This window comes from Malaclemys terrapin, chromosome 2, assembly GCF_027887155.1.
Source record: "Malaclemys terrapin pileata isolate rMalTer1 chromosome 2, rMalTer1.hap1, whole genome shotgun sequence".
NCBI classification, from domain to species: Eukaryota; Metazoa; Chordata; order Testudines; family Emydidae; genus Malaclemys; species Malaclemys terrapin.
The window spans coordinates 248548547-248575544 of NC_071506.1; the positions used below are offsets into that span (position 1 = coordinate 248548547).

Genomic DNA, 26998 nt, shown 5'->3' on the forward strand with positions numbered 1-26998 from the left:
AAGATCAAACAGAATGAATGAGTCAGCAGCAGAAAGGCAGGCTACAATCCATCTTAACACCTTTTTATCAGTCCCTGAGGAAATGTTCAGCTATCATTATTTTTTTATATTTTTGGCATGTTTAATGTGAAAAACTTTAATGTGAGAGTTTAGATCTTCCCAAAAGGTATAATGGATAATAGTGATAAAATCATAATGACTTGGTTTGCATATCTCTACTGCATATCTGTAAGAAGATCAGGGATGTCATTAAGGGAAATTCTATGGCTGGAATGTAACATTTCCTTTAGGTTTTGTGCATGAAAAAGGCAAAAATATGTAGAACTTTAAAGATATATCCTGCAATTGGATACACCCCAGTGCCCATGCACATCTAATTGAAGGATATAGCCCTGAGCAGCTATTATTTTTCATCTTTTATTGATTATTTCAGGTTAAATTATGAGCTAGTCTCTTCAATCTTCAGATATGGGTTCAAATCCTCTTTGGCTCATGGGAAGAAATGAGTTTGGCAGCCTTATTCTAGTCACTAGTGGGTAGTGTTCCACATCAATCAGTCAATTCACTAATCAGTTGTGCTGCCGGTCTGGAATGAGCTTCACTGGCAGATCTGTGCTGTAAGCTTGCAAAACACCTGCTCTCTCAATACCTGGCTCTAGACATTACTCTGAGTGCTTGATTCCTGTCATTAGGGAGTGAAAGTCATTACCATCTGTCGGTTGTTGTGTAGCTTATGTTATATGAAATGAACCAGCTATTTCAGTCCAGTTCATAGTCCACATCATAAAAATTACCACTACCATAAATGACACCTTTGTTGCAAGCAGTCTCAGCAGAAAGGCCAAGGAGTTGAATAGATGTAAAGGGGCAGATCCTCACCTGGTGTAAATTGTCATAGTTCAACTGAAGTTAATGGAGCTATGACAATTTACGGCAGATGAGAATCTGTTCCAAAGACTGTTATCTTCTCACCCCTACATGTGGAAGGGGAGTGGTGGGGAAGCCTGTACTGCACATGTCCTTAGCTTTGGATTTATTGTTTTTTGTCTCTAACTTAATTTTTTTCCAGGTCCGTCAGCAAACTGGCACTTTTCATAATTGCTAAGTTTAGTTGTTGTTTTTTCTTTTTTAAATAAAGGAAAGCAACGTTAGATACCTCTACAAAATGGCCAAGGCTGAATTGACTGGATGTTTTATTGAAAGTCATGAAGAATGTCCTATTTATGATTTAGTAATTAGGACTTAATTGAAAATATTACTATATTAATTGGCTTTTAATATCCTCAGTTGAACATTCAGGGTAGGTTGTAAATATCAGGCTATGTCTGCCATTTATTAAAAAAAATTAACAGACTTCTGAACTGTAATTTCTGTTTGCTCATGAAATGTCCATTTGAACAATTGCTTCTCCCCACCCAGCTTTCTCCTTAGCTGGTATTAAGATAGTCAAGTCTTCTGTGAAGAGCTATTTCAGTTTTAAATAATTCATCATAAATGTGATTTTCTAGCAGTGATAGATGACTGGTCATTTATCTATTATATGTCATGGTGTTTTATTTTCCAAAATAGAATTTGAATAGGCATTCAATCAATTAAAATGCATATGGAAATCATTGCAGATTAAATGTTAAGGGCAGGATGCTGAATTCTCTTAGGAAAGTGATTGTTAACTCAAGAAGCTATGTCTTGATGTTGGTAATCTTCCCAATTAATCTGTCCTCCAGTCTTGTATCTGATAAAGGTTATGTTGAAGTGACTTTAATAGTAATTGAAGTCTTACCTTGACCGTGTTGCTTCAGTTTTAGGCATTGTTATGGCGAGGGAAATGCATTGGATTCATTTGTCAATTATCTTTGGTGGGTGATAGACAATAGTCAAGTATAAATGATGATTCTTTAAGATATATCAGCTGCTTTTGCTATTTGCCCTTGAGTTGACTATAGGCTTGATATGGCTGCACACTCTGGCAATGATGGGTGTGTCGCTCTTGGGTGGCTCCATTCCTTTCTTGTTGGCATGGTTCACTGGCTAGTTTTGCGTGATAGAAAGTAGTGAATGCTTGGAGTGCCACAGAGTTCTGTTCCTGTTTATGTATGGGAGGCTGTTGGGAGAGAGGGCGAGGTTGCAGGGCTACATGGTCTCCAGTATGTGGATGGCATTCAGTTTTATATGTCATGTGGCATTGGACCCAACTAGTGTGACTAAATGCTTTACCCAACTTTTTGACACACAGTTGAGGGGGAGCACAGCAATAGTGGGGTGACAGTCTGAGATATTAAACATTTAGAGAAATGCCTGCAAAATTCCTTTTAATGAATGGGAGGGGGACGCCAAAGGGAACTCATGCTACTGCACAGGGAGTGATATGTAATTTTCATTAGTAACATCAATAATACTTTGATACAACACCTTTCATCCAGAAGCATCACAGAAGGCTGCATATGTCACATAAAGGCATCACATCACCCTCCCCTGAAATGCAGCCTGTAGCCACACCTGGGGTGGAACATCAAAAGCACTTAACAGCACTATTCATAACTATTAACAGTATTTGTCACTTCATTCTCTTACCCATCGTAAGATGGTAGACCCCAAACTTTTGATTGTGGGGAAACTTTTGTCTAACTTATCAAACTTTCAAGGCCCAAATTTCTTCTGCACATTCTGATGACCTTCTTCCAATTTTTTCATCAAAATGATTTAGCATTACAGCTCATTATACAGTTTAAAAATACAGACAGGAGTGTGCTCTCCCAAATTAATCCTCCTTTTTGACATCCTAACTGTTCAGTCAATGGCAGCTGCGTCTCAACTTACATCAGTCAGAAAAGTAATAAAGGTTTATTGCCACACTTGAAATAATGTTGCATATAACCATTACATTCACTTTAAACTTATGAATTTAATGAAAGTATGAAAGAAGTCTGACCACACTTGTAAATAAAAAAAAAAAATTGCTGCTGATGGTAGCAGTGATATAAATGCAAATAACTGAATTCTGCTTTGGAACTGAAAATGAGATGATGTAAAGTCTTGACAAACAGGCCCTGTTCTTCTGTTATATCCTGAGATATGTTTACACTGCAATTAAAAACCTGTGGCTGGCCTGCGCCAGCTGACTCAGACTTGCAGGGCTTGGACTAAGGGGCTGTTTAACTGTGGTGTAGATGTTTGGGCTGGAGCTGGAGCACAGGCTTGCTAAGTGGGGGGTCATAAGAACAGCCGTACTGGGTCAGATCAAAGGTCCATCTAGCCCAGTATCCTGTCTACTGACAGTGGCCAATGCCAGGTGCCCCAGAGGGAGTGAACCTAACAGGTTAATAAAGAACCAGAAAAATGGTAAATAAAATGGGAGCTTTTTATTACAAGTCCTCATTTTGCATCTTCATATTTTATGGATCATCTATCCTTTCAGCATTTATATGAATCACAGAACTAAAATATATAAAATATTTACATCCAGCTAAAAGAAACTTCTTGAAAATGTCTTGGCTCAATTTCATGGAAAAAATGAATGTTTGCTTCTAGAAAGTCAGGAGGAATAAGAATGGTACACTAAAAATATGTAGGTTCTTATCTGTATTTCAAAAATTACAACCTACGTGTATTGTCTTGAAAACATTCCTGGATATTTTAAAATGAGGTGCTACATTAATATCTTTGTTATATATTTATGCTGAATAAATTATTAAATAGTTTTGATTCTCTGGTAGCCAGGGGGAAAATATTATAGGCAGGGCTGGTAATACCATGTTTTATTAAGGCTGTCTGACACTTCCCATTATAAGACCGTATTTTCTGTTGCTTATAAATTTACCAAACTTTAACTGTTCAGGCTGAAATTTTCCATGTCTGTATTAGGCCTTTTAAAAAAAAAAATTCAGCCCCAAAATGGTTCAGCAATTTCTGAGAATAAAATTAGGGAAATATATGTTGTTTTGTCCATGTTAAAAAAAAATGCAGGTGTCCTTTTTATTTATTTATTTTAATTTTTTTGAAGAGCTTTACTGCCCCTATCTCTTGGAAAATGGACTTGAAATTTGGCAGAGGGTTGTTTTTTGTGTCAGAGATATGCCTTGCCCTGTCTTGAAAATCCACTCCAATTTGGTAAAGTAATAAACCTTTGAAAATTGAAGTTCTCACATGCTCAGTAGAGACTTAGATTTTAGCAGCTAAATTCCTGGAAGATACCATTCACACTGGGCATGTTCCCGCCTGAGACTGAGCAGGACTTCCACTGCAATTGCATCTCTGGGCTGCTGCAGGCTATGTTGGGACCAGGCACTTGAACTGAGAGCAGGGTCTCTTCGGTGTGCTCAGTGATCCCCCCACTGCTGGGCCCAGGCAATACTTTGCATTGACAGAGGGAAATGGACAAGATGACTGTATTGTTCCAGGCCTTTTTCTGTTGATAAAGTCTTTAGGTGAATATGTGAATTATAGCACATGTTAGAGATGGAGGGGCAGATTAATGTTTTGTATTTCCTTCGTTAGGTTTTGTTCTTATTTCCATCAGTCTTTCTCATCTCCTCTTGAAAACTATATTCTCATTATAAGGACATCCCTTGTGCTACTTAGTATTTTATTGCAATGTTACCTAGTCGAAATCTATGATGCTCTAGTGGTTTGGTTCAGCTCTCTCAATTTAGTTTACCAAGGAGCCATTTGTTCAGGGCTTTGTCTGTCTCTCTAGCTGTTCTAAGGCTGCAAAATTTGCAGCAGCACATTTGGAAATTGACTTTTTGGGGGGGAAGGTGGGGGGAACGAATAAGAAACATGTTGAATGTCAAGGCTATAACTGCAACAGTGGGTAATTTACACACTTGTTTCATGTACCATATGGTATCATTTTAATGGATTGATATTGCTGGTGATCTATGGCAAGTGTCAGGGCCAGCGCTATTACAGGACCTGATTCTGCAGGGTGTTCTGCTTTAAACATCCATTGACTTCAAAGAGAGTTGAGGTTGCTCAGCACCTCACAAGATCAGGTCGATTGTGCTGGATAGTTTTTTCATCTTTGATTTAAGTATGAAATCAGCATAACTCATCATATCAATTGTAATACTACACATTACCAACATATAAAGGTACATTAATTTTCAGTGTAGTGTTTATACCATGTCATGCACTAGTTTATATATTGGATTTAACTCAGCTTCAAATTGATTCTATTAGCTCCTATTAGCAATTGGGGAGGAAATTTGCCCAGGGTCCATTTCAACCCAATGTATTTATAGCTTAGTGTTTTACATTTGTAATCTAACAATTGAATTAGTTCCATTTAACTGGGAGCAGATGGAGTGCAATTATTGCCTTCCACATAAAAATAAAGAAGCCTGTCAATACTCATTAAATATAGATCAAGTCAAGGGTTACAGCAACTGCTTGTTTTTTTCATTAACGTAGTTCACTTTGAAATTGGCAATTAGAATTTGGAGAAATCATACAATCATATGCATAATGCATTTCTGGGATATCGACCTCGACTCCTACGTCTCATTTCAGTAACTGTGAAATTTGGGATATATAATTTATTTTGGTGGGGTTTTATTTTTTTAGCTACAAGATAAAATTGTTCCTGTGTAAGCACACTTGGAAGGTTACCGATATTAAAGTTCATGAGGTTTATAAAAATTGAACGATAAGCATAGAGCCAAATGGGATTGTGTATTAAAGGAATATACACTGCTGCTATGATACTTTCCAAACTCATGGCATTGTAGCTTTAGCATTCAAGGGTCATATTACATTTAATGAAATTTTCAGTCCTTAGAAACTGTAACCACATTTCCCCTTGGGGAAGAATTTTCCCAGCAAGGAAACTGCTGCCAGCTGATTCCTAATATTGTTTTTAGACGATGAAGCTAATGTTACAGGTTTATGTTCCTGTTTCTGTTTAACTTGTTGGCAGTACCTGGATCCATAGAAATGTCATGAGAATGACTAAGAATGTGATGCACTATATTATAAATAGATTACTTTGCATCTTGTAACATGAAAAATGGGTATAATATGCATTTTCTCCTACCCTCCAGACTCATGTCAAATCCTGTTTGGATCTTCAAGGGTGGGATCTCTTGACAATAGGACTTGTATATGCAAAAAAGTTGCACCAGTTTAAGTTACGTGTGATTTTTAAACTGATTCAGTTAAGCCAGTGGAAAAAGCTTCATGGACACTCTCAATTTGTTTTAAAGCAGGCTTATTTGAATTTAGTTTAAATGAATTAAAAAAAAAATAATGGAGATATCCCATCTCCTAGAACTGGAAGGGACCTTGAAAGGTCATTGAGTCCAGCCCCCTGCCTTCACTAGCAGGACCAAGTACTGATTTTGCCCCAGATTCCCAAGTGGCCCCCTCAAGGATTGAACTCACAACCCTGGGTTTAGCAGGCCAATGCTCAAACCACTGAGCTATCCCTCCCCCCAATTAGGAATTGATTAAAGCTAAGCCTGATTTTAAACCAAAATAATAGTGTACACACAGCCCTTTTACACTGGTTTAACTAAATCAGTTTAAAACCTGTGACCTAAGTACCCCTTAATGGCAACTGGCAAGGGGGTTATGGGAATATCTTGATTCTGATATGTACATGCTGGCTTACTAAAGAAAAACATATGAGGTATTAAATGAAAGCCAGGTCACACTAGTCCTTACTAACTATACGTATATTTCACAACAATATTATGTGAGAAGTTGTGTATGTATACTGAAAATGTTGTTAAAGTCTGTATCAAGGCATTAGTCACCAGCAGAGGTGGAAAACAGGTTTTCCTCCAAACCAGAGGTAAGAAATGTTTCTCTCTGTTGGAATGTAAATTAAGCATTGGAAGCTAACACAGTGAATACCTATTTACATACAAAGTCAAATATTAATAACGAAATGTGAAGTCAACAAGAAAAACAAGCCATGGGTGATTATCCTGTCTGAGTACTGACAATGAACTTTGGGGGTATATGTGGGAGGCCAAGAAGACTCCCCCTCACTCTGAACCAAATGTAAATAAATTGGCAGTGGGTTTACATTCATGAAGATGGTCTCTCAGCCAACCTTGGTTGAAAACACTGAAAAAAGACTTTGGGTGAGATAATTTTTTTTAGACAGGAGCTAACGTGATAGTTACGTTTAGTCTTTGGAAAGCGTGTTATGGTTTTTATTGATATGTAACCATTTGTTTCCCCATATCCTTACTCACTATCTCCTGAATCTCTAACCTTTGATATCTCCTTATTCATAGGGAAAACAAGTGCTGCGGTGTTAAGCAAAGTGCTGGTCCTGAGCTGAATCGCACAAGCTGGTCCTTTGGGGCCAACAGGCCTGATATTTCTGTGAATGGCCAGGATCAGGGGCTGAATACCTCAAGAGAATGCTTCAAAGGGACTTGGGGTGCACCTATTGTTAACCTGCAAAGTAAGGGCTGGCAGAGCCACTCAAGCTCTCTCCTCTGGACTAACAGGCTGGTGGTGTTAGGGAGCTGACACTCAACTAAGAACAAGCAAGAATCCCTCACACTGATGGCAGGGGGTTAACAAAGTGACTCAGAGCCCTGGGTACTCAGAGAACCATCACAAAACCACTTTCAGTTAAACAATGTAACTTTTTCATGTGTTTTTCTTGGTTCACTTGCTTTGTTCACACATAGTACCTTTCTGTTTGTATCTTTGCTTCTGGTTTCAAGGCAAAATATTTCCATTTCCTTCAAGGAATCTTCTTTCACCCCCTCTTCCTTCTGACTCCCCATTTATTTCATTTGCAGGACTTCAATCTCTTTCTAATACCCCTGGGAAGGAGTATGTTATCCCCTTCAAGGGTGTATCTACGCAACAGCTGGGAGTGTGGGCAGACATACATGCACTAGCTCTGTTTGAGCTAGCACTTAAAAATAGCAGCGTGATTGTTGTGGCACAGATGAAGGTGGCTCGGGCTACCAGCCCGAGTACCTACCCGGGAGGCAGGAGGGATTGTAGCTAGCTCAAGCTGCTGCCCATGCCGCCATGGGCACACTGCTATTTTTCCATGCTAGCTCGAGCACAGCTAGCATGTACATGTTTACCTATGCTGGGAATTACACCTCCCAGCTGCTGAGTAGACATATCCTAAGGAACAGGCTGGAACCTATGGCAAGGACAGCCTGGGGTGTAATCAAGGAGGCTCTGCCCTGCTCTAGGACAGGGCTATTTAAACAGGAGCAGAAAGCTGGGACAGAGAGAGGGGAGTAGAAGCCATTCTGGCTGCAGCGGGTGGTGGTTTCTCTCCCAGGCTGTGGGAGCTTAGCCTAACCTGACTCACACTTGTTTTGTGACCTTTAAGTTAGGGAGCTCGGAACCAGGGTCCTGAGATGAGGACCTTCTGGGCTGCTTGTTATAATTGCTCCTGCCCTGAAACCTTATGAAATGGGGATATGCTATTTTGTTAGCATGTGTTGGTTTCTCCTTGCCCTGTGCTGTTAAAGTGAACCCACTGCTGCCCCAATTGGGGAAAATTGAGGCAGGGCCACACTGGGGCACGTGGGGATGGCCCATTCTTTACACCTCCTTTCGTCCCCATTTTCCAGGCCTCTATTTCTCTCTTTCTATACCCAGAGATTTTTGCAGTGCAGTGTTTTGTCTTTGCTCTTTTGCAGCTCCCTCTTTACTTTCAGAATGACTTTTTCTCTGCTTGTGCACATTCTCAGAGCTGTGGGAAAATGTGCATTCTCTTGTGCTATGTCACATATAGGGATGGCTGAGATTGTAGAGCTGATGGTGGAAAAAAAATTTCACACCCACAAAAAAACTTCAACAAAGCCCCCCTTTTTTTGGTCAAAAGACTCGTTTGCAATTTTTCAGATTTTCATTATAAAAATAAAAGGCCCAAAGTGTGTGCGCGCACACAAAAAAACTGGCAAAAGCCCTCATAAAATCCTTAAAAAGGGCATTTTTCACTGCAACTTCTATTTGAACCAAAGATGAAATATTTTTCATCATACTATATATATTAATGGAAAATGTTCAAGTAGCTCTGCTGAACTAGCTCTGTTCAATCATGACCGGTCTCAGATTGCTGCTTCTTGCCAGTTTCTAGCCTAACATGAACCTTTTTTATAAAAGGGATGAGATAAGAAAGAAAAAATGAAAATATGCACAGCCTTCTGCACATGCTTTTCCTGATGTTTACAAGAGTTTTCTTGAGTAGATTGCATTCAGTGGTGGAGGAAGACCACCTGGACAGTATCACCAAAAGATGCAGTTGGCTTCAGGGAGAGAGGGAAGTCCTTCATTTGAGAAAGGTATCTGGAGTTTGAGTGGCAGCCTGCTTTTGGAAATAGTGTGGGAACATCTTTGCTAATCAGAGATGAAGGGAATGGGGGGATGAGGCTACTGAGTGGGGGGGAAAAGGAAAGCAGGGATCAGATCAGATACTTTGGGGTGGTGGGGGGAGGGTCTGGAAAGCAAAGTAGTATGGATAAGAACCTGAACTTTTTGTGGTATATCTGAATGTCTAATCCTTGTGAGAATTTGGCTGCTATTATGCATCATGAAGGTCTGATACATATTTTAATAAGCCTTCAAGTTCATTCACTGCTATTAAATCACTCAACTATTTACAAAAAAGATAAATAGTACTGCTTGGAGGCACAGTGCTAAAAGAGAACAGAGGGAGAGTGACAAATTGTATGGACCTGGACCAGAGCAACTAGAAACTGCCTTCAGGCAGATTTCAAACCTAATTATAATAATGAATATCTACCCCCAGTGCTGGATTTCCATCATTGCAACAATACAAATTTGCATTTGTACAACTGTTTGCCTTCAGGCAATGTCTAAGATTTTAGCACTATACTCTGTCCCCCAAGGTTAGATTTCTTACGTTTATGAAAAGATGGTCCTGACATTCCTCATTGTAGTGATTTGTATCACCAGAAGATAGATAACATTGGCTCTTCTTCCTTGTAGGATTTGTGCCTCTGGATCAAAGTTCTGTAATTATAGTGATATACTGTGTGGTAATTCCAAGGAGGATCTTCATTTTACAGTGGTTAGCTGTATGTGGGATGGCAATTGCATTCTGGCTAGATGTCTGTCTTCATATCTAGATATATAGATAGATAGATATAGGAATAGAACCTTGAACTTTGTTTCTAGGATATTGTGCTGCAGAAAATATAACTTCTTTATTTTAGTGGGACCTTATTTATTTATTTCCTCAAAATATTTCAATATTAATTTCACTTCCAGCATATTCCGCAGGAAGTATTGCACCTTAGAAGGACCTTTTCCAAACCAAAAATAAACAAATATCTCTGGGTGGAAAAATTTAAATTATTTTATTTGCTTTAAAACTTTACAGATCATTTAAATAACAAAAGAGAAAAATAATAAATGTTTGTGTCTGCAATTATAGTTATCCTCTGTTGGTTTTTCCCAGAAGGGTTGGGGGATCAAAAACACGTTAAAGAGTTTTCTTGCCTAAATAGTTGGGGAAAATATTTTCCATTTTGTTTTGGGGTATTTTTAGCTCATATTTGCACACTACAATTGGAAGTTTGTGAAGGAGAAACCCTAGATAAAGGTATCCTTACTGGGGTTTTGTGATTGTTTTAATTCTGTCACGATAAATAGAACACCCCCGGAAAACGGGCAACTATTTCCCTGACAGGCAGAGCACTGAATATGTGATGTCTGCTTGCAGGCCAGAGTGTAAAGCCATATATGGTGTATCCTGCAGTTTTCTTCTGGTTCACTTCTGGTTTCTTCACAGTCACTTCCACTGGTTCAAATTTGGTGGGTATGTAATAGAGTTTATGTGGTTCCAGATGGGACTAGACTGACCTGTATTTGAAAGAACCTGAAATCTGCACAATTAAGTGTTTTAGTTTGGGGTTTAGGATTGATAAATGATTTCTCTCTGTCTACTGCATGAGGTAAGTATTCAGGAGAAGGAGGACATTGTAAGTAAGGAGTTCTGAATTGTTTCAAAGGGTTTCCTTTTGTTAGAGTTTCTAGCCATGCAATATATGGCGGAAGTGCTTCAAGTACCAATGTCTGAGTTGCAGATAAATTGTGATTGCAGGGGACAGTGGCACAAACTGTTAGTGTTGCCAAGATTCAACTTTTTTATGAGTCTCATGATATATATTTATCTTAAAGCCCCAATTCCTGGGGCCTTCTCTGTGAGAATCTTCCAGCAGGTTGCAGAGAAAATCTTGAAAATGTGACCATTAAAGACTCACAAAGCAGAAGGCAAATAAACCCCCCTAATTTATTATTTTTAAAAATCGTGTTTTTTTTATTTTTATTAAAGTCAATCTTATGGGTTTAGAACAGTTGAGGTTGGTAATACTAGTGTTACACCTTTCTTGTTCTAGGGATAGGAACGGGGGATGGATGAAGATAAGGAGACAACCTTCGACCTCAAATTCTGGCATGGCTGGTGTCCTGCCTTACACCCTGTGGTGTTGCTCCCCAGCTGGGGAAAATGCGGTGCGGGGAGAAATCTTAGTTATGCTATGAAACCAGATTATTTCTGTGTTTGTGCTGATGGAGGCTGCCTTTGTTGCTAAGGAACATTTTACAGTGCTCTAAGTTTCAGATTTTATGACTGAAGTAGGGCATCCTTATGAACATATAGCAAACTTGTTCCTATGCTATAAACTGTCGCGTATTCTTGAAGATCTTTTAAAAAATGCTTCCAAATGTCAGAGAGCTCTCTAAGTAGGATGACAATGTCACATACTGATTTTAATTTGAGGTCAGTGTAATAAATACTTGATGATGATTAAAGTAAGGGCAGAACATCAAACTTTTGTAAAGTCTGCCACAGATATCATCAACATATTTTCTGAATGGACATTGATTCTTCACTTACCATTAAAGCATCAAGGTGGTGGATTTGTCAGCCAGGCCTGTGACTTTAGATAAAGAGGTTCTTGTTGAAGCATGAATTTATGTTCTTAACTTTTTAAACATGACTTTTTTTTAATGCTCAGGAATGGTCCAGAATTCCAACCATGATAGGCTTTGAGGCTGAAGTTCTCTGAATAGCCATAGAGCAGGTACTGCATATGTATGAGCAATACAAGCTTTCCAACAGAGCTAAGCTAATATTTTGAGGCTGGTATGACGAGACCATTTCTAGAGGAGGGAATGCAGTGTCATTTCTGTGACCTTTCCAGTGAGACTACAAGGGACAAATGGAATTATCGCTTGTGATGGCCTTTTCAGTAGTGTGGGCACTTGACCCCTGGGAACACCCACTCATTTCACAGAGCCCACTGAACACTCTTCAGGTGACAGTTCTATTTTGTCACTGTTGATCTGCACCAGACTCAAAAAGCTCAAGATCCCAAATCCCTAGCCAGTTCCTCTGCTATGGCTATGATTAAGGTCTTGTCTACACGGTGCATTACTCCACACTAGAGGGGTGTAAATTCTCATGTGCACTAGCATGTGTTAATATAGCATTGTTTGAAATAGGACAATATTAACGCGCATAAGGGGCCTTCTGGTGCATGCCAGAGGGGTCCATATGGGCCATTTAGTGTGCAACATGCAGACTAAGGCTCCAGGTAGACAAGCCCACAGATTTGACACACTGCACTTTGGGGAGCTGAATCCATGGACAAAGTTGTCCAACTCTGAGAAGATATTGAGAACACATGCTTTCTAGGTATGGATACCTAATACAGTACTATACATCCAAATGTAATACTTGTGGAGTACAATAAACCTATTGGAATCAGAAATGGGAGGGTGTTAAAAATGTAGCTAGTTCTGTTGTATTTGTATAGTTGCCAACAATTACTTTATGCTGTCCTAGTGTTATTTCACTGAAGAAAGTGCTACTTGTAAAAGACAGAACTTCACCGTCTGATTTCACACCAGGGAGTGCACTGCTTTCTAGAACAGTTCAAGATGGGACCATTGACTGGCTCAGAATACTCAAATCAGAATATAGCACCTACTTGTATCTTCTGTCCTCCAATCACATTTCATTTCAAATGATCCAGCAGATCAGAATGTCTGGTTAAGCCATGTGTTCAATCATGACCGGTCTCAGATTGCTGCTTCTTGCTGGTTTCTAGCTTAACATGAACCTCCTTTATAAAAGGGATGAGATAAGAAAGAAAAAATGAAAATATGCACAGCCTTCTGCACATGCTTTCCCTGATGTTTACAAGAGTTTTCTTGTTGTCTGGTTAAGCCATCTTAATTATTTAAATTTTTCATTTACTTATTGGAGGGGAAGAAATAAACATGTACGTAATATTGCTGCTATCAGCCTTGTTGTATGCTCACCTTCTTGGTTCTCCTTGGCTGTTTTTCAGAGAACAATCCAGCCTGTAGCACAAGGCTGATCATTTTACTGCAGTATATATGTGACTGACAGACTAAATTAATAGAGTTACAATATAATACTTTTTTCATGTGGAGAAATTTCACAATGTGTAAAAGGGAAATAAGTCCTAAAAATGAAGGGCTAGGTCCTTTGTTGGTGCTGAAGAGCACCTTGTGCAGCTCACAAAGGAGGGTCAAAATGGCGCAAGGTCACTTTTGCACTCCTCAGTCCTGAGCTGGCTGTGTACAAGGTTAGTTCCCCTGCATCGAGGCTGCAGGCAGCTCTAAGTTACATAGCTGTTAACACCCACAAGGGCAATGCTTAATTTGTAATGAAAGAGGTGCTGAGGCGCAAGCAATGATTTACTTTCATAACTAGTGCAGCAAGCTCAAAGGTGATGGGGCTGTGAACTCCCAAGCCTTGAATTGCTGAGGCTCAGCCTTGGCAAGCCCTGGCACAAATTAAGCACTTTGCAAGGGACAAAATATAGCCAGAAATCATCTGGGCATCAAGGTAACCAGGGTCTTGCCCCTTACATCAACTGAATGGGGAGGAGATGTCATAGAAGCTTCTTTTTTGAACTAGATGATCTTCCTGCAGCATGATGACCTTCCTGTGGCCGGTAACACAGGCGTTAGAGTTGCTTCCTCCCAACAGTCTGGCATAAAGCAGCCACAGCACAGGATTTGAGCTGAAAATTTAACATGGGAGTTAAGCTCACTTAACATAGTGAGCCTTTTCAGAGGGCGAGTTCCAAAAGTAGGAGGTCATAGAGGGGCAGTGACATGGTTGTTCAACTTTTAACACTATACCTAGGTTGTAATGACAACCATCTTGGGCTCTTGCTTTGTTTTCTTCAATGTTTGTTGAAAACTGGATATATTATTATGATTGCTTATTGTATTCTCCCTCATGGCCACTAATATTCCATCATCCTGGTCTGCTTTGGCTGCCCATTTGGGGAAAAAAAATGACCTGTGAAGTGGTAAAATATTTTTCAATGTGAAAATAATTTTGTTGTTTGGCAGAACAAATCCCTCTGGCATTTTGTCATTTAGGATGTCAGGTTATTATGCTGAATTATGTTGAATACATTATACAACTATATGACTCACTTAAATGATGAGTACTTAAGACAGTATATTGTATGTTACCTGCTGAAAATAGTTCTATCTCTAGTGACAGCACACTTTATGGCTTAGCAACTGAGATTAAATACGCAGAAGATAAAGAGATAAACTTTCATGTAGAATGTTATAAACCTGTTGAGACACAGCGATCTGAAGACCACCCCTTTGCTTTACAAATGGTCAGGGTTATAGCTATTCAACTAAGTCTTTATTTCTGAGGTAAGAATGACTAGTAAAGAGGTTACTAAACTGTGGCCTGCAGGGCAAAGTTGTTTGGCCACGGAGCTGGCTGGTCCTTTACTTCTGGTTCTCCTTGCTTTTAGGTGCTAGATCACATTTCTCCCCTCCCCCGCCCCCCTCCCCTTGCATTAACTTTTTTCCTAGTCTTACTTTTTCATATAAACAATTCCATATAAACATCACCACAAGGGTATTACTGGGTTACCAGTGGGAAGGAAGGTGGTCCACACAACAATGAATGTGTATGTAAAAACTTAGAGACAAGGTGGATGATGTAATAATCTTTTATTGAACCAACTCGCGTTGGTGAGAGAGACAAGCTTTCAAGCTTACACAGAGCTCTTTTTCTGAGGTGAGAATACCCCTAACTGGAGCTGAATTATCTGTGCTTTCCAAGTGACTGAACATCTGCCCCACCATCAAACCTGATACCACTATCCTTATGTTAAAACTTCACACAGATTAAAGACAGTCGACTCCTCAATTAGTGCTGTTCTTCAAAGGCTCTAGAGTGTGTAAAGGGAATTTGGCTTTGGCTATGAATGACTTGAATTTTATTTTTTAAGCTTGGTGACTTCTGCCGGAGTGAACAGTGATCTATGGGAACAAATCAGCTAGCAACAGCAGCGGGGTTATTGGACTTCTTCTGTTTATAAAGCTGAATGTCATTTTGTCCACATTTATTGAGCTGATATAGACTTACGGCTCATTTGTGCCATGTACGCTCAACCCAGTACTGCACTGCCCCGGGGGGATCATACACATTGCTGCACCGCTTCATAGGTGCAGCTTACGTTCTTCCCCTCCCCCAGGAGCTGCCCAGCTCCATTGGACAACACATAGGGGCAGAGGAGCCACAGCTAACCCTCATCTCCATTCCTCTTTGCTCCTGGGGCAGCGATTGTGCCTGGTCCTTACATGGGTACGTGACAAATTTGGTTTGCTGCTATTTGTGGGGTCATATTGTTCATTGTACACAGAAGGGTATAGTTCAAGAACATTATTTATTAGTTATTCTCTTGCTTAAAAATATGCAATCATTCTCTCAAGGGGGCAGAAGCAATGCCATGTGACTAAGGTGACCAAATTAAATGTCATGCATAGTAAGCAGCCAAAGTGAATAGTATTGATTTAGTTGGGAATTGGTTCTGCTTTGAGCAAGGGGACTAGATGACCTCCTGAGATCCCTTCCAACCCTGATATTCTATGATTCTATGTGCAACAACCTGTAGGCTCACATTTGTTCAAATGAGCTATCTGGAGAATACCTGTGAATATCCAGTACGTTTGCTCAAATTAGAAATGATTCACAAAGAGAAGGTCAAAATCAAAACAACCCCAAAGTAGTTCAGTTGACATCATCTTTTGAGCCCATATACAAGCATGCCTCAGGTTACTGCATGATATGTGGATATGGTATACAAATTCTCATTCTCCATAGATCAGTCACTTGTCATCACTTTGATATTAAAATCAATGCTGAATTTATTTGCTACATCTCTACAGTTCATGCATAATGCTCTTCATAAATTACTTATACTTAAGCATTGCTGCCAGATTACTTCAAAAAAAGACACAAAAGACTTCAGGAATATTGCTAACTGTCTGATTATACTATGTGTGTCTCTGTTGTTTACTTATCTGACATTTTTGCCAGTCATCAGGCAATAATTCCAATCAATGAGTTAATGATATACACTTGGCTTGCATAGTAATGCAACCAAACAAGCCCGCTAGTCATAAAAGAAGTGATGCAATTTAGTTACATATTTTCCAAGGACACACTGATATATGGCTCAAATGTAACTTCCTCACTCAGACCATATTTCGTTAGAGTATCAAACTCTAAACACGTGCAACTCTAGAAAATAAAGTTTTAAAGCAAGATGTGTAAGCATGGCTTTTTATGGACACTTCTTGGCCAGTACTAGCTTGCTGCAATAGTTCTCTTCAAAGTGGAAGCCTGGATGGTAGCGTATCCAATGAACAAAGTCAGCTTCTGTTGTTTGTGGTGTTCTCTCACTCTTCTAATTGTTCAGTCATCCACAGGACATGACTTCCAATGTGCTAATGGATCCTCTGTTCCACCTAAGGAAGCATGGAATTTCACCAACCAGTGCGAAGACAGCAGTGATGAAAAACATTGTAAGTAGCTCTCGGTGGGCTTCATCAGAAGTGAAGTAAAGTTTTTTGTAGTACAGTTTGGTAGCTTTACTTATAAAATAACTAGCAGTGAACAGAAGGGCACAGAATTTCATTTTGGATGAAACTTCATGGAATTGTAGTCCATCTATTTTTTTTCTTTTGCTCAAATGTTACCTGCTTAAATTTCAATTTATATCCAAATCTGTATATCTTTAATGGATTTTTCTTATTCAAGGTACGTCACTAGATGAAACTTCCACCCAACCCTGCTTTCCTTTAATTCACAACTGCTTATTAGAGTCAAAATGTATTAAATGTTAGCTAGATACAAACTTTTCCCCTGGAATTCAGGTCTGCTCTAAAAATAATTTTGTGAAAGTATTTTGGTAAAAATCTTTGTTGCAGGTCCATGAAAGTTCAGTGATAAATGTTTCAGTTTTGTTTCGGTACAGGAATAGTGATCAAAGTAACACAGCTAGAGCTCACACAAAGTGCTAAGTGAGCAAACAAATACAAAAAAAGTTATGAATTTATAGCTTTGGCTTAATAACTTGAGATGTCATCAATGTGGCTGTGGTCAACTAGCCCTAAAACAGCCATCCAGACAATCTGAGTCCTCAAGCTGGCTGCAATTACCTCATTGAACTGAATTTACAGCTGACATTTACCTTTGCTATAACATTAAGCTACATTTCAACGTACATATAACAATGCACAAGAGTTCTGTTCCCTGAGAACCCTATTCCTGGACCACAAGAAGGAGTTTGGATTTCCTGAATTTTGTGATTTTTAACTTAGAACCTGGAGGCATTTAAGTTTTTACCAGAGACTACTTTGTGGCAGTAGCTCCAGAAAACAGATGTTTACGTTAGCAGGTTACAGGCTTAGAAATGTGTATCCTGCAGACATAACCCACTTCTATCTTCCTGCTCAACCAAACCAAAGGTTAAGCATTTTGTATGCAGTATCATGTTACAGTAGATAGGATTATGAATTACCAGACAGAAAATTAAATCCACTGAACCCCCTCACAAATGCAGTGCCAAGCATGTATCTTGGTAAGTTTCAACATAATAGCAGTTTGAACACAAGGGATGTTTGTATGTTATGTCCAGCTGTACCTGAAAAGCTCAGTTTGACTATGTAGTATATATGGTCCCTGGCTGCTGTTTCCTCCACAGAAGAATATTTCCTCCAGGCAGATAGGTCACTGAAATACACTCTCTGCTACATTGGCAGAATGTACAAGAAAACATGCTTTTTAGTTAATTTCTATGGCAGTTCTTTACACACTCTTGTTCAGCCCCATGCATAACTGTGCTACAGGAGAATCATTCATGTGAAAGCAGGAGAGGGAATCAGAGACCCCAAAAGACTCTTCTATAAAAATTATATCACAGGCAGCAGGGAACAGATCTAAAGAGGAAACAGACTTGAATTTAAATTAGAAATGGGAGAGCCACAAAATTGGAAATCTGGATTTCAAACAGAGTTTGGGAGCGTCTGAATCTGAAGAGTTAGATCAGATTTGTCTACACGTGGAAGCTATGACAAAATAAATTAGTGTGTGAATTTAAAGTGCAATACTTATTCCTCACTAGCTATCAGTGCTGACAATCTTATTCCACACTAAAAGTGCCTTTGTGTGGATTAAGCTAAATTGCATAAAGGGACTTTAACATGAATAAGTGTGTCCACGTGGACAAAAGAGCTATTCTGGACTGTTCCCTTTGTAGACAAGCCCCAATTGTTAATCATAAAATTCAGATGCAGATCTGGGTTCTGATTTTGAAATATAGCTCTATCATTGCCCACTGACAATCAGGGCTGTTTAGCTCAGACAAAAACACGGAATCTGGTCTTTTGCTTAGGCTTCAAAACTGCACTCTGATGTGAATGGATGGACCCCTGTGCCCACACAGAGCTCCACTGATTTAATTTGGTCTCTATAAGGGGATTAAGGGTTTTATCTGCATGAATCAGATTCTAGGACTGGAAGCTCAAATATTATACTTTTATCACCATTTTGGTCTCATCTTTTCTCTTTCTCATCTGAGCTGTTTGTGCCTGAGAGAGAGTGGGATAAATTGTATATATATTGTATTTTGAATCACCTTTAAGCTGTGAGCTTCTATTGCAAAATATTCACTGGGGGAAAATGATAAAACTGCTCTTTTTAAAAAAATATTGCATTCCCAAGATAGCACTCTTGAAAATAATATATATACTGTATGTGTGTTGGCTAAACTTTTAACTCTCCAAAAGCACTCAGAGCCATTAAAAATATACACATTATTTTCACTGGAAGTGTCTTTCTTTGTTGAGACAGTATCTTATTACCAAAAATTCTTTAACAGTGTGATGCAGTGTCTCATGTTTCTAGAAAGATTATCAAGATTAAATAGACACAGTTCAACTTGAAATGTAGTTTGTTTCTCTGTTGAGAGTTAAACAGATTTTTTAACTTCGGGATGGCTTTAAAGACTTTGTTTTGTTAATAACACTGCAAAACAAACACTGAGAAAAATGTGTTTAGAACTACCCACACATTTCTTCCTCCTCCTCTCCTCTCCCCAAGCAGTAACTTTATCTGCGTAAATTTATCTTCCAGCAAATTACATTGGACAACTTTCAAGTTAGATGTTCTGTGAAAATAAATAGAACTGATCTTTTAAATAATAATCATGAGTGATCAAGAGTTTTAATTTAAAACAAAAGAACTGTGCTTCTTATTCTAACTTGTTGACATTTTAATTTAATTTTTCACCTCTGGGAAATCTCCTGAGATAAGATTGAGTGTGATTCAGTTTATTTTATATAATAAGGCAACTATGCTCCAGCAGTGTTTGTGGTAATGAACCATTGGCATTGCTCTTCAGCCACTGAGAGATATATCACATTACCAAAGATGAAAAGAGCAGCAAAAAATTAGCTGCTGGCTCAGCTAATCTATACATTAATCTACACCACAAATGCCTAAGCCAGTGCTGTCTGCTCCCTCTTTTGCACCTCATAACTAATCATTGTGTTGCATTGATGTGGACACAGAAAAAGACATACCCACCATAGTATGGTTGAATGCAGAGGATGCAACTGTGTTTAAAACTGTTACCCAATGGTAATGAGCCTCCTCCTCCCCTCTCCCCCCCCCCCCAAATTACTGTTCCATTGTGGACCAAAACTGGCAGCAATGGTCCTGGCTTCTACAACCCTGAGGGTGGGTATGAAAGCCTCTCTGGGACCCTGATTGAAGCCAGCCATGATCCACTCCCTTCCTCCATGCTGGAGGTAAGAGAGACAAGATGAGGTGAACCATATGCTGCATGAGACATAGGAGATACCCTCTCACTGTGCATTGTCATGCTGTAGACCAATGCCCAAGCAGCCCATTGCATTAAAGGGACTTCAAATCAGACTTTTGTTATCGCATCAGCCACACTGGAACTCATCGCAGGAGACAACAGCAATCAGCTTGGGTCTCTCTTGCCCCCCACCCTTGCATCAGGCATCTAGAGAGGAATCCACTCATTGCTTGAGGTGCTCCAAGAAAATATCCTACTCTGTGTTGGATAGATATACTCCATCCTCTCTAAACAGTTTTGGGGGGCTGTTAAATTTAATTCCCTTATGGGAAATCACTATACCCCCTTGTCACTTTTATATACTTACCAGTTTCTCAGTTCACTTCTTTCTTGGCCTGGTCAATCTTGGCAGATCTGGTGACTCCTCACCAATCTTGTCTTAGTGTGAGCAGATCAAGACTATTTGAGGGAAAGGAATGAAATGTGGCTGAAATCCCTCTTTATTCTAATGATCAAACTAAACCCTTTTGCTGTGCCTAAATAATTCTCCCCCAAGTGAATAATGATCACCAGCTGGGAATGGAAACAGCCTGCCATAGAGTGGATGAGGGGCACTAGCTGATCCCACAACCTTCCCTGATACCTCAGGCAGGCAACCAAAATGGGGACATCTAGCTGTGAGCCAGATTTTTGCGAGGTGCCTCTTTATACGCCCAATACATTTTTTTTTAATTAAAGCTAATGTTAAAATTATATAATACATAGGATAAGAAAAGAGTGTCTGTACATCTAGGTATAGTACTTAAATTATCCAAAAGTACAAAGGTTGGTTGAAAAGTCATACAATACATAGAGGACATAATCAACAATAACCTAAATAAGGTTAATAAATTTAATGATACAATTTAGATATTAGCATCCAAATATTTGGGTACATGAACAGTTATGTAGAGAATTGGTTATGGAAAGCAAATATATCAATGAGTGAAGATGGACAAACAGTGGCTCTGAAGCCAAAGGGATGACTGCTTTTAATACCTTCACGGGGCAAGTAACCTTTTCACCACTCTCATTCAGCACAATTTTGGTACCATGACAAATCTGATCTGCTTTTAACTGACAATGTCAAGATGACTTTTCCTTGATCCCATTGCAAGTTTCCTGTGGCAACACTTTATTAGATTCATTGCTCTTTGAACCAGAAACTATTTCCCCCACGCTGAAAGCCCTCAAAAAGACCACCAGGAAGACTGCTGTAAATGGTACTGCTTTACTGACCTTATTGCAAACTTGGGGAATATAAGGACTAAATCTCTTTTTATCTGAATAATGATTGGTTTTCTGCAGTCTGCCCATGGTCCCCTTGAACATGGCCAACTTTTTAGTAATCTGCAAACTACACACTCAGTGCAAAGATTGGGGACTCTCTTTACCCCTTTACTCTTGACCTGCAATTGTAGATGAAGCCAGGCCTCGATGAATTAACTCTACCACAAACTGAATTACTTGCAGTTCTGGGATGGGCCATACATGAGGTAGACCTGGCGTGCCTTGAAATCCATAAACTCTGAAAATTCTGCTTTGTAAATTTGGAATGTCCGTGTGGCAATGGAGTGTCACGCTAGTCTGAATGCAATCTGTAATCTAGGTTGCACATGGTATGAAGCATCGCTATTATGTCCTTTCAGCCTGTGTTGCTAATTCCCAAAATCTGAAAGTGAGACAGAGTATCGATCATGCCATTATTAACACCTAGGACAGGTCAGGCTAGATGATCATAATGGTCCTTTCTGGTCTTGGAATCTGTGTTTTCATGCTGGAAATGAACTAACTTATCCTGGAATCTGTTATTCAAATAAAGATGGACACCAGGATAGAGAAAAACCCCAGAAATATGATGTCTTTGGTGATTCCCTGGATGATCCAGCCACCTCTGAGCACACCATTTCCCTTGGAAGTTGTGACGGGGTATACAAACCCTGCACTGGTTAGGTGAGGGTTAATGAACCGCTGGAAGCTCAAGCAGCCCTGCCTCACCACACCTACAAGATATGGCAGGGCTGGGGGAAGCTCAGCTGACTTAGCAGCAACCCTGAGTGAACCACACACTTCCACATCTTTAACTCTTGGCGGATACTGTGGCTGAGAATACGGATTGTTCACACAACCACAACCAATCTGTAGGGAAGGTTGGCCAGACTCTGAACAATTACTCTGGTACTATTGTTAGTGGTTCACCTTTGGCCATTGAGCTAGACTACAGCCTGTGAGAGGCCCCTTGAAGGAAGGGAAGCCTGGTGAGGGTGCTTGTCAGTTTGTTGGTTTTCTTTTTTCCTTTTTGTGGGCCTCTGATATCCCAGAAGGGGTAGACTTCCACAGGACTCAGCCAGAGGGCTGAGTCTCCCACAACGGGATCATCCTGACTCTGAGGACGGCAGGTTGGGGAGTACAGGGCCCCATCACACCCCAAAGGGTGACCAACATCATGACAGACGTACACTTGGAAGCCTATACCACCAGCAGTGTCTAAGTGGACCTGCAAGTCCACATCCAGCGATCACTCTGCATGCCAAAATGATACCCCATTGTATTCTGACAAAAACATATCCCAAAACTTTAGGTCCTCTCTCATTTCCTTAGTCAACCAAATATAGTGATGAGGCCTGGTAATACCAATTGTGGCTGCAGCTAGTGTATATTAAAATTACTTCCAGGAGCCATAACCCAGCATGCAAAATTTAGATGGCCAGTGATAACCTGCAGCTGTCAGAGGCATGATTGGTTGCCAAAATGATGGATAATAATTCTCACAATTCTGCCAATTTTTCAAAAGGGTGATGAGAAATACTTGCTGCAGTATCCAATTCCAAATGGGTATTAGGACCGCTCATGTTTTTCCTTGCTAATGGTACTCCCAGGCTCTGAGAAAGTGTCTCTGTTTCTGTTCTTCCTACAAAAAGAAAATCACCAAGATAATGGGTGACTTCTCTAAGTCTGGATTCCCTGATTCTAATGCAGAACTAAGCTTTTCAAAGGCTGTGCAGGAGGCGGAGCATCCCATTGGTATAATTTTGTTCAAGTAAAATTGTCCCTTGAATTGAAACCCTAACAAACTAAGTCAGAAGGGTGTACAGGCAGCAGTCTGAAGTCTGACTTAATACCATTTTTTTGCTATCAGAATTCCTTCTTCACACATCCTTATGTTCAGTGCAGGATTGAAGGAGGGACAGCATACCATGCAGACAGCAGGATCAATAGCAATTGGGAATCCTGTTGGTACTGAAGTGGGGAGGGGTGGAGAACAGGACTTTCCCCTTCTAAACCTGGGGTGGGCTCCCCTACTGTGCCAGAGACAGCCCCAGCCACTCCAGCAGTGGGTACGAGGCCATGGGATCCAGTCAGTAACATCTCACCAGTGGCCCCCGTGTTCCAAACGGTCCATAAGGAGGGAATACCATCCATAATTCCCAGAGGCATTACCACCAAATGGGGATCCCCCACTACAGAGGGGCTAGAAGTGCCTCCACCTCCCCCGTAGCCTCACCAGCTGAAGCAGAGTGTAAGGCAGCCTCAGAAGCCCCCACCAAAGCAGGTCGTTCAGCAGGCTGTTTCTCCCTGGGGCCCGGGTTCCTCCTTTCAGTGGCTGCTCTTGTTCCCCTCTCTGCATCCTCTGGAGCGTCTGATCCCAATTTACAGTGACTAGGTCCGGAAGATAGAAGTTCTTTGGTAGCCGTAATACGAGTTAGCGCTCCAGGGCTAGCCTTGGCAGCTACTATCCTCAGAACTTTTGAGAGGGCACTGCTGGGGCTGTTTAGAGGAATCGGCTTGCTCTCGGGTTCCCCTAAGCTGCCAGGTACATATCTTCTGCTCTGGCAGTGACCCCAGCGTTGCTGCGCTGCTTCTCTCATTATGCAGCTAATCACCAAACCGCACCAGTACCCCACTGCAGAATGGCAGCAGTGATGAATGGGGCATGCTCCAGTGTCTGAAAGAAGTATACAATGTCTCTCCTGTTCCCCATGCTGGGCGTGAGGAAGGGGGAAAAGAGAAAGAAACAGCCCCTTCCTCCTCAACACATGGTGAAAGAGAATAGGAGGGGGAAGCAGGGGGACTGCATGGAGCACTGTCCTACCTGCTCCTGGTTGAGATCTTCCCCCGCCCCTGCGGGTGTTTCTGGTGCTCATGGCCCCATCAAACTGGCATTAGTCTAATTTAGTGCCCATTCATGAAAGGTGCTGAATGTTACCTGGAAAGTGCTGAATTCCTTATCCATCCATTGATGAGATGACATCCCCTGAATAAGCATTCAGTAACTTTCAGGATTAGGCCCTTGGAGATTCCTGGGACTGGGTTCATACTTTCCTAATAAATGTTATAACTATGTTGCTAAAAATCCAGGGTTCAATACAGTGACATGAAAGACAGTGGTGATAAAAATATTTGTGTTAAATGGTTATTTCCTAGTGTTTAATCTTCATTACTGCATGAGAAAGCCCAGTGCTGACATGAATAATAGTGTGTATTGAAGCATTTGAAGTAAATGGTAACTTGATGATGTTTGCAGTATCTCTTAAGAACAATTTTTATGCATACAAAGTATTTTGCTAGCCTCCACAGTTTTCTGTACATTTGTAGAGATGGTGAAAATGCATATATATGGGACTTTATATGTGGTGGGAAAAGGGCCTGTATTATATCTGCAGTAGTAAACCAGGACATGAGATCGTCCAGGAGATAGACATTGACTTTTTTTGCAACCATCATCCTCCCCTCCTTGTTATTCCCACTGCATTGTTTATTGCTATTACTCATTGTGTCTGGTCTACAATTTAGAAAGTCTTTTTAGTCATTTAGGCTATTTCTGGATGTTTTATAAGTAATAAGTAATAACTAAGACTAAGATTTTGCCATGGTTATTTTTAGTAAAAGTCATGGACAGGTCATGGGCACTAAATGAGCTTTTACTAAAAATAATCGTATAAGCTGTGGGGCAAAAGCACACTGCCCCGCTGCGGGGCAGGGGCTCGGGGCCCGGCTGCAGCCCCAGCTGCAGGGCAGCCCCAGCTGAAGCTACAGCTCCAGCCCCGGTTTCAGCTGCTGACAGGTGAAGCAGAAGAATTCACGAAGGTCTGGTAAAGTCATGGAATCAGTGACTGCCATGATCTCCGTGACTAAATCATAGCCTTAGTACTAACTAACAATTTATAATTTCATTTGTACCTATTTCTCTGGGTATGGTTGCATTATATATTTGCTTAATGAGTCAAACCTTTACTGCATACAGTTCTGAAAACAGGCCTCTTTGATTAGGTTCCTCCTATGAAACATGTGACTTTGAAACTGACCTTTGCAATATGATGCATGATGGGCACTTACAGACTGGATGGACTAGGAGAAATGGCCTGAGCAACATGGGATCTCCACATTCTGACCACAATGGGAATAAAACTGGTAAGGGTCCCCTATATTTTAAAAAAGGAATAACTATGTCTTTATGAACTCCCACCTGTTTTATTTCACCAACTTAAAATACTCATGTCATGTTGGAGGAATTGCACTGAACAACAGGCTTGCAATTATGTTGTGTGAGGTAGAATCTTTTGTGTCCAGAGATGTTTAGTTATCTGTTTATAATCACATTGTTTCTTAAATATTAGGTCTATCGTGGGCAAAAGTGTGTGCCTATTTGGCCCTTCCAAATGAGCAATTATTTATATAATTAGTCACTTGGTGTGCAATAACCACAATTGCAAGCATTTTCTGAAAGTGTGGGCCTAGTCTTCAGATATTCATATTACTGTTCTGGGTGGCTCCTAGTAAGCATTTTTTGATCTATAAACCAATCAACCTGTGGTCCACAGACCCCGATCCACAGAACTCGATGAATCTAGCTCCTCCTGCTGCACTTGATACACCACCTGCTTTGGGATATCAAGGATGGATCAAAAGCAAGGTCACTGCCCTGCACCAGCCAGTAGAGCTGGCTTTGCATTGGGAGAAGCAAATGTTGTCACCTTTCAATGGATCTTGTGCTTCTGAAAATATTGTATTTGTGATGAGGCCAATTACTTTGGGAGCACCAACAGGATCATGCACCTCCAGTGCCTGTATAGTTCCAGTTGGGACCGTATTAAACTACCATTTTAGCAAAGTTTGCACTGGAGCACAAACACAGAGCATCCTCTTGAGATATATATATTTTAAGCATATTCCTGACCACCATTTCTTTAATGATCTTGAATTTTATCAATAAATCTAAGCTGTGCAGCCTACAGGCAATTTCCCTCATTCGTGAAATAGGAAATCCATTCAATAATCATGACTTACAATTTTTGATTAATTATCTTTTTCTGAGTTAATCTTGGCTGTCACCTGGAATTTTATACTTATTAATCAAATAATCAATCTGTTTATATGAGAGATGTTTTGGAAGCCTATTTTGAAAATCAATTGGGATATTAAGAGGTGTGCTGTATCAATGTATGAAGTCAGCAAAAGCTCAGTGCACAGTAACTATAAGCAAGATATGGATCATTCTAAAAAAATTTTAATCTGTTCATATCAAAATATATGTAGCCTAAAAGATCTGCCAAATGAATGGTATGAAAGGAAAAAGAAGAAAATTTAGTTTTTTTTTTATTGTTTTAAAATTGTTTTTAATTAAACCGATCAGAACATCGTGATTACTAGAGTCTGAGGCTTCAAAAGTGTCAGACTTACTTTCTCTATTTACTTCGCTTTAAAAGAGAAAAATTGAAACCTATGGAAGACGATGGCATATATATATTTATGGATATAGTGGTTTCCACAAAATCTGCATTCTGTGTGTCCTTAAGCTAACATCCCACATTTAAAAAAGT

General features: G+C 40.0%; 1 protein-coding gene across 1 annotated transcript in view; it reads left to right on the plus strand.

Moving 5' to 3' along the window:
* The first annotated feature begins 16640 nt into the window (after nucleotides 1-16640).
* MALRD1 (MAM and LDL receptor class A domain containing 1) overlaps nucleotides 16641-26998 on the plus strand; it is a 435909-nt gene continuing 425551 nt past the window's right edge. Inside the window, exons 1-2 of the mRNA XM_054017027.1 lie at nucleotides 16641-16836; nucleotides 25449-25589. Of these exons, the coding sequence (XP_053873002.1) occupies nucleotides 16659-16836; nucleotides 25449-25589 (319 nt within the window). The 5' untranslated portion in view covers nucleotides 16641-16658. The remainder of the gene's footprint in view (nucleotides 16837-25448; nucleotides 25590-26998) is intronic.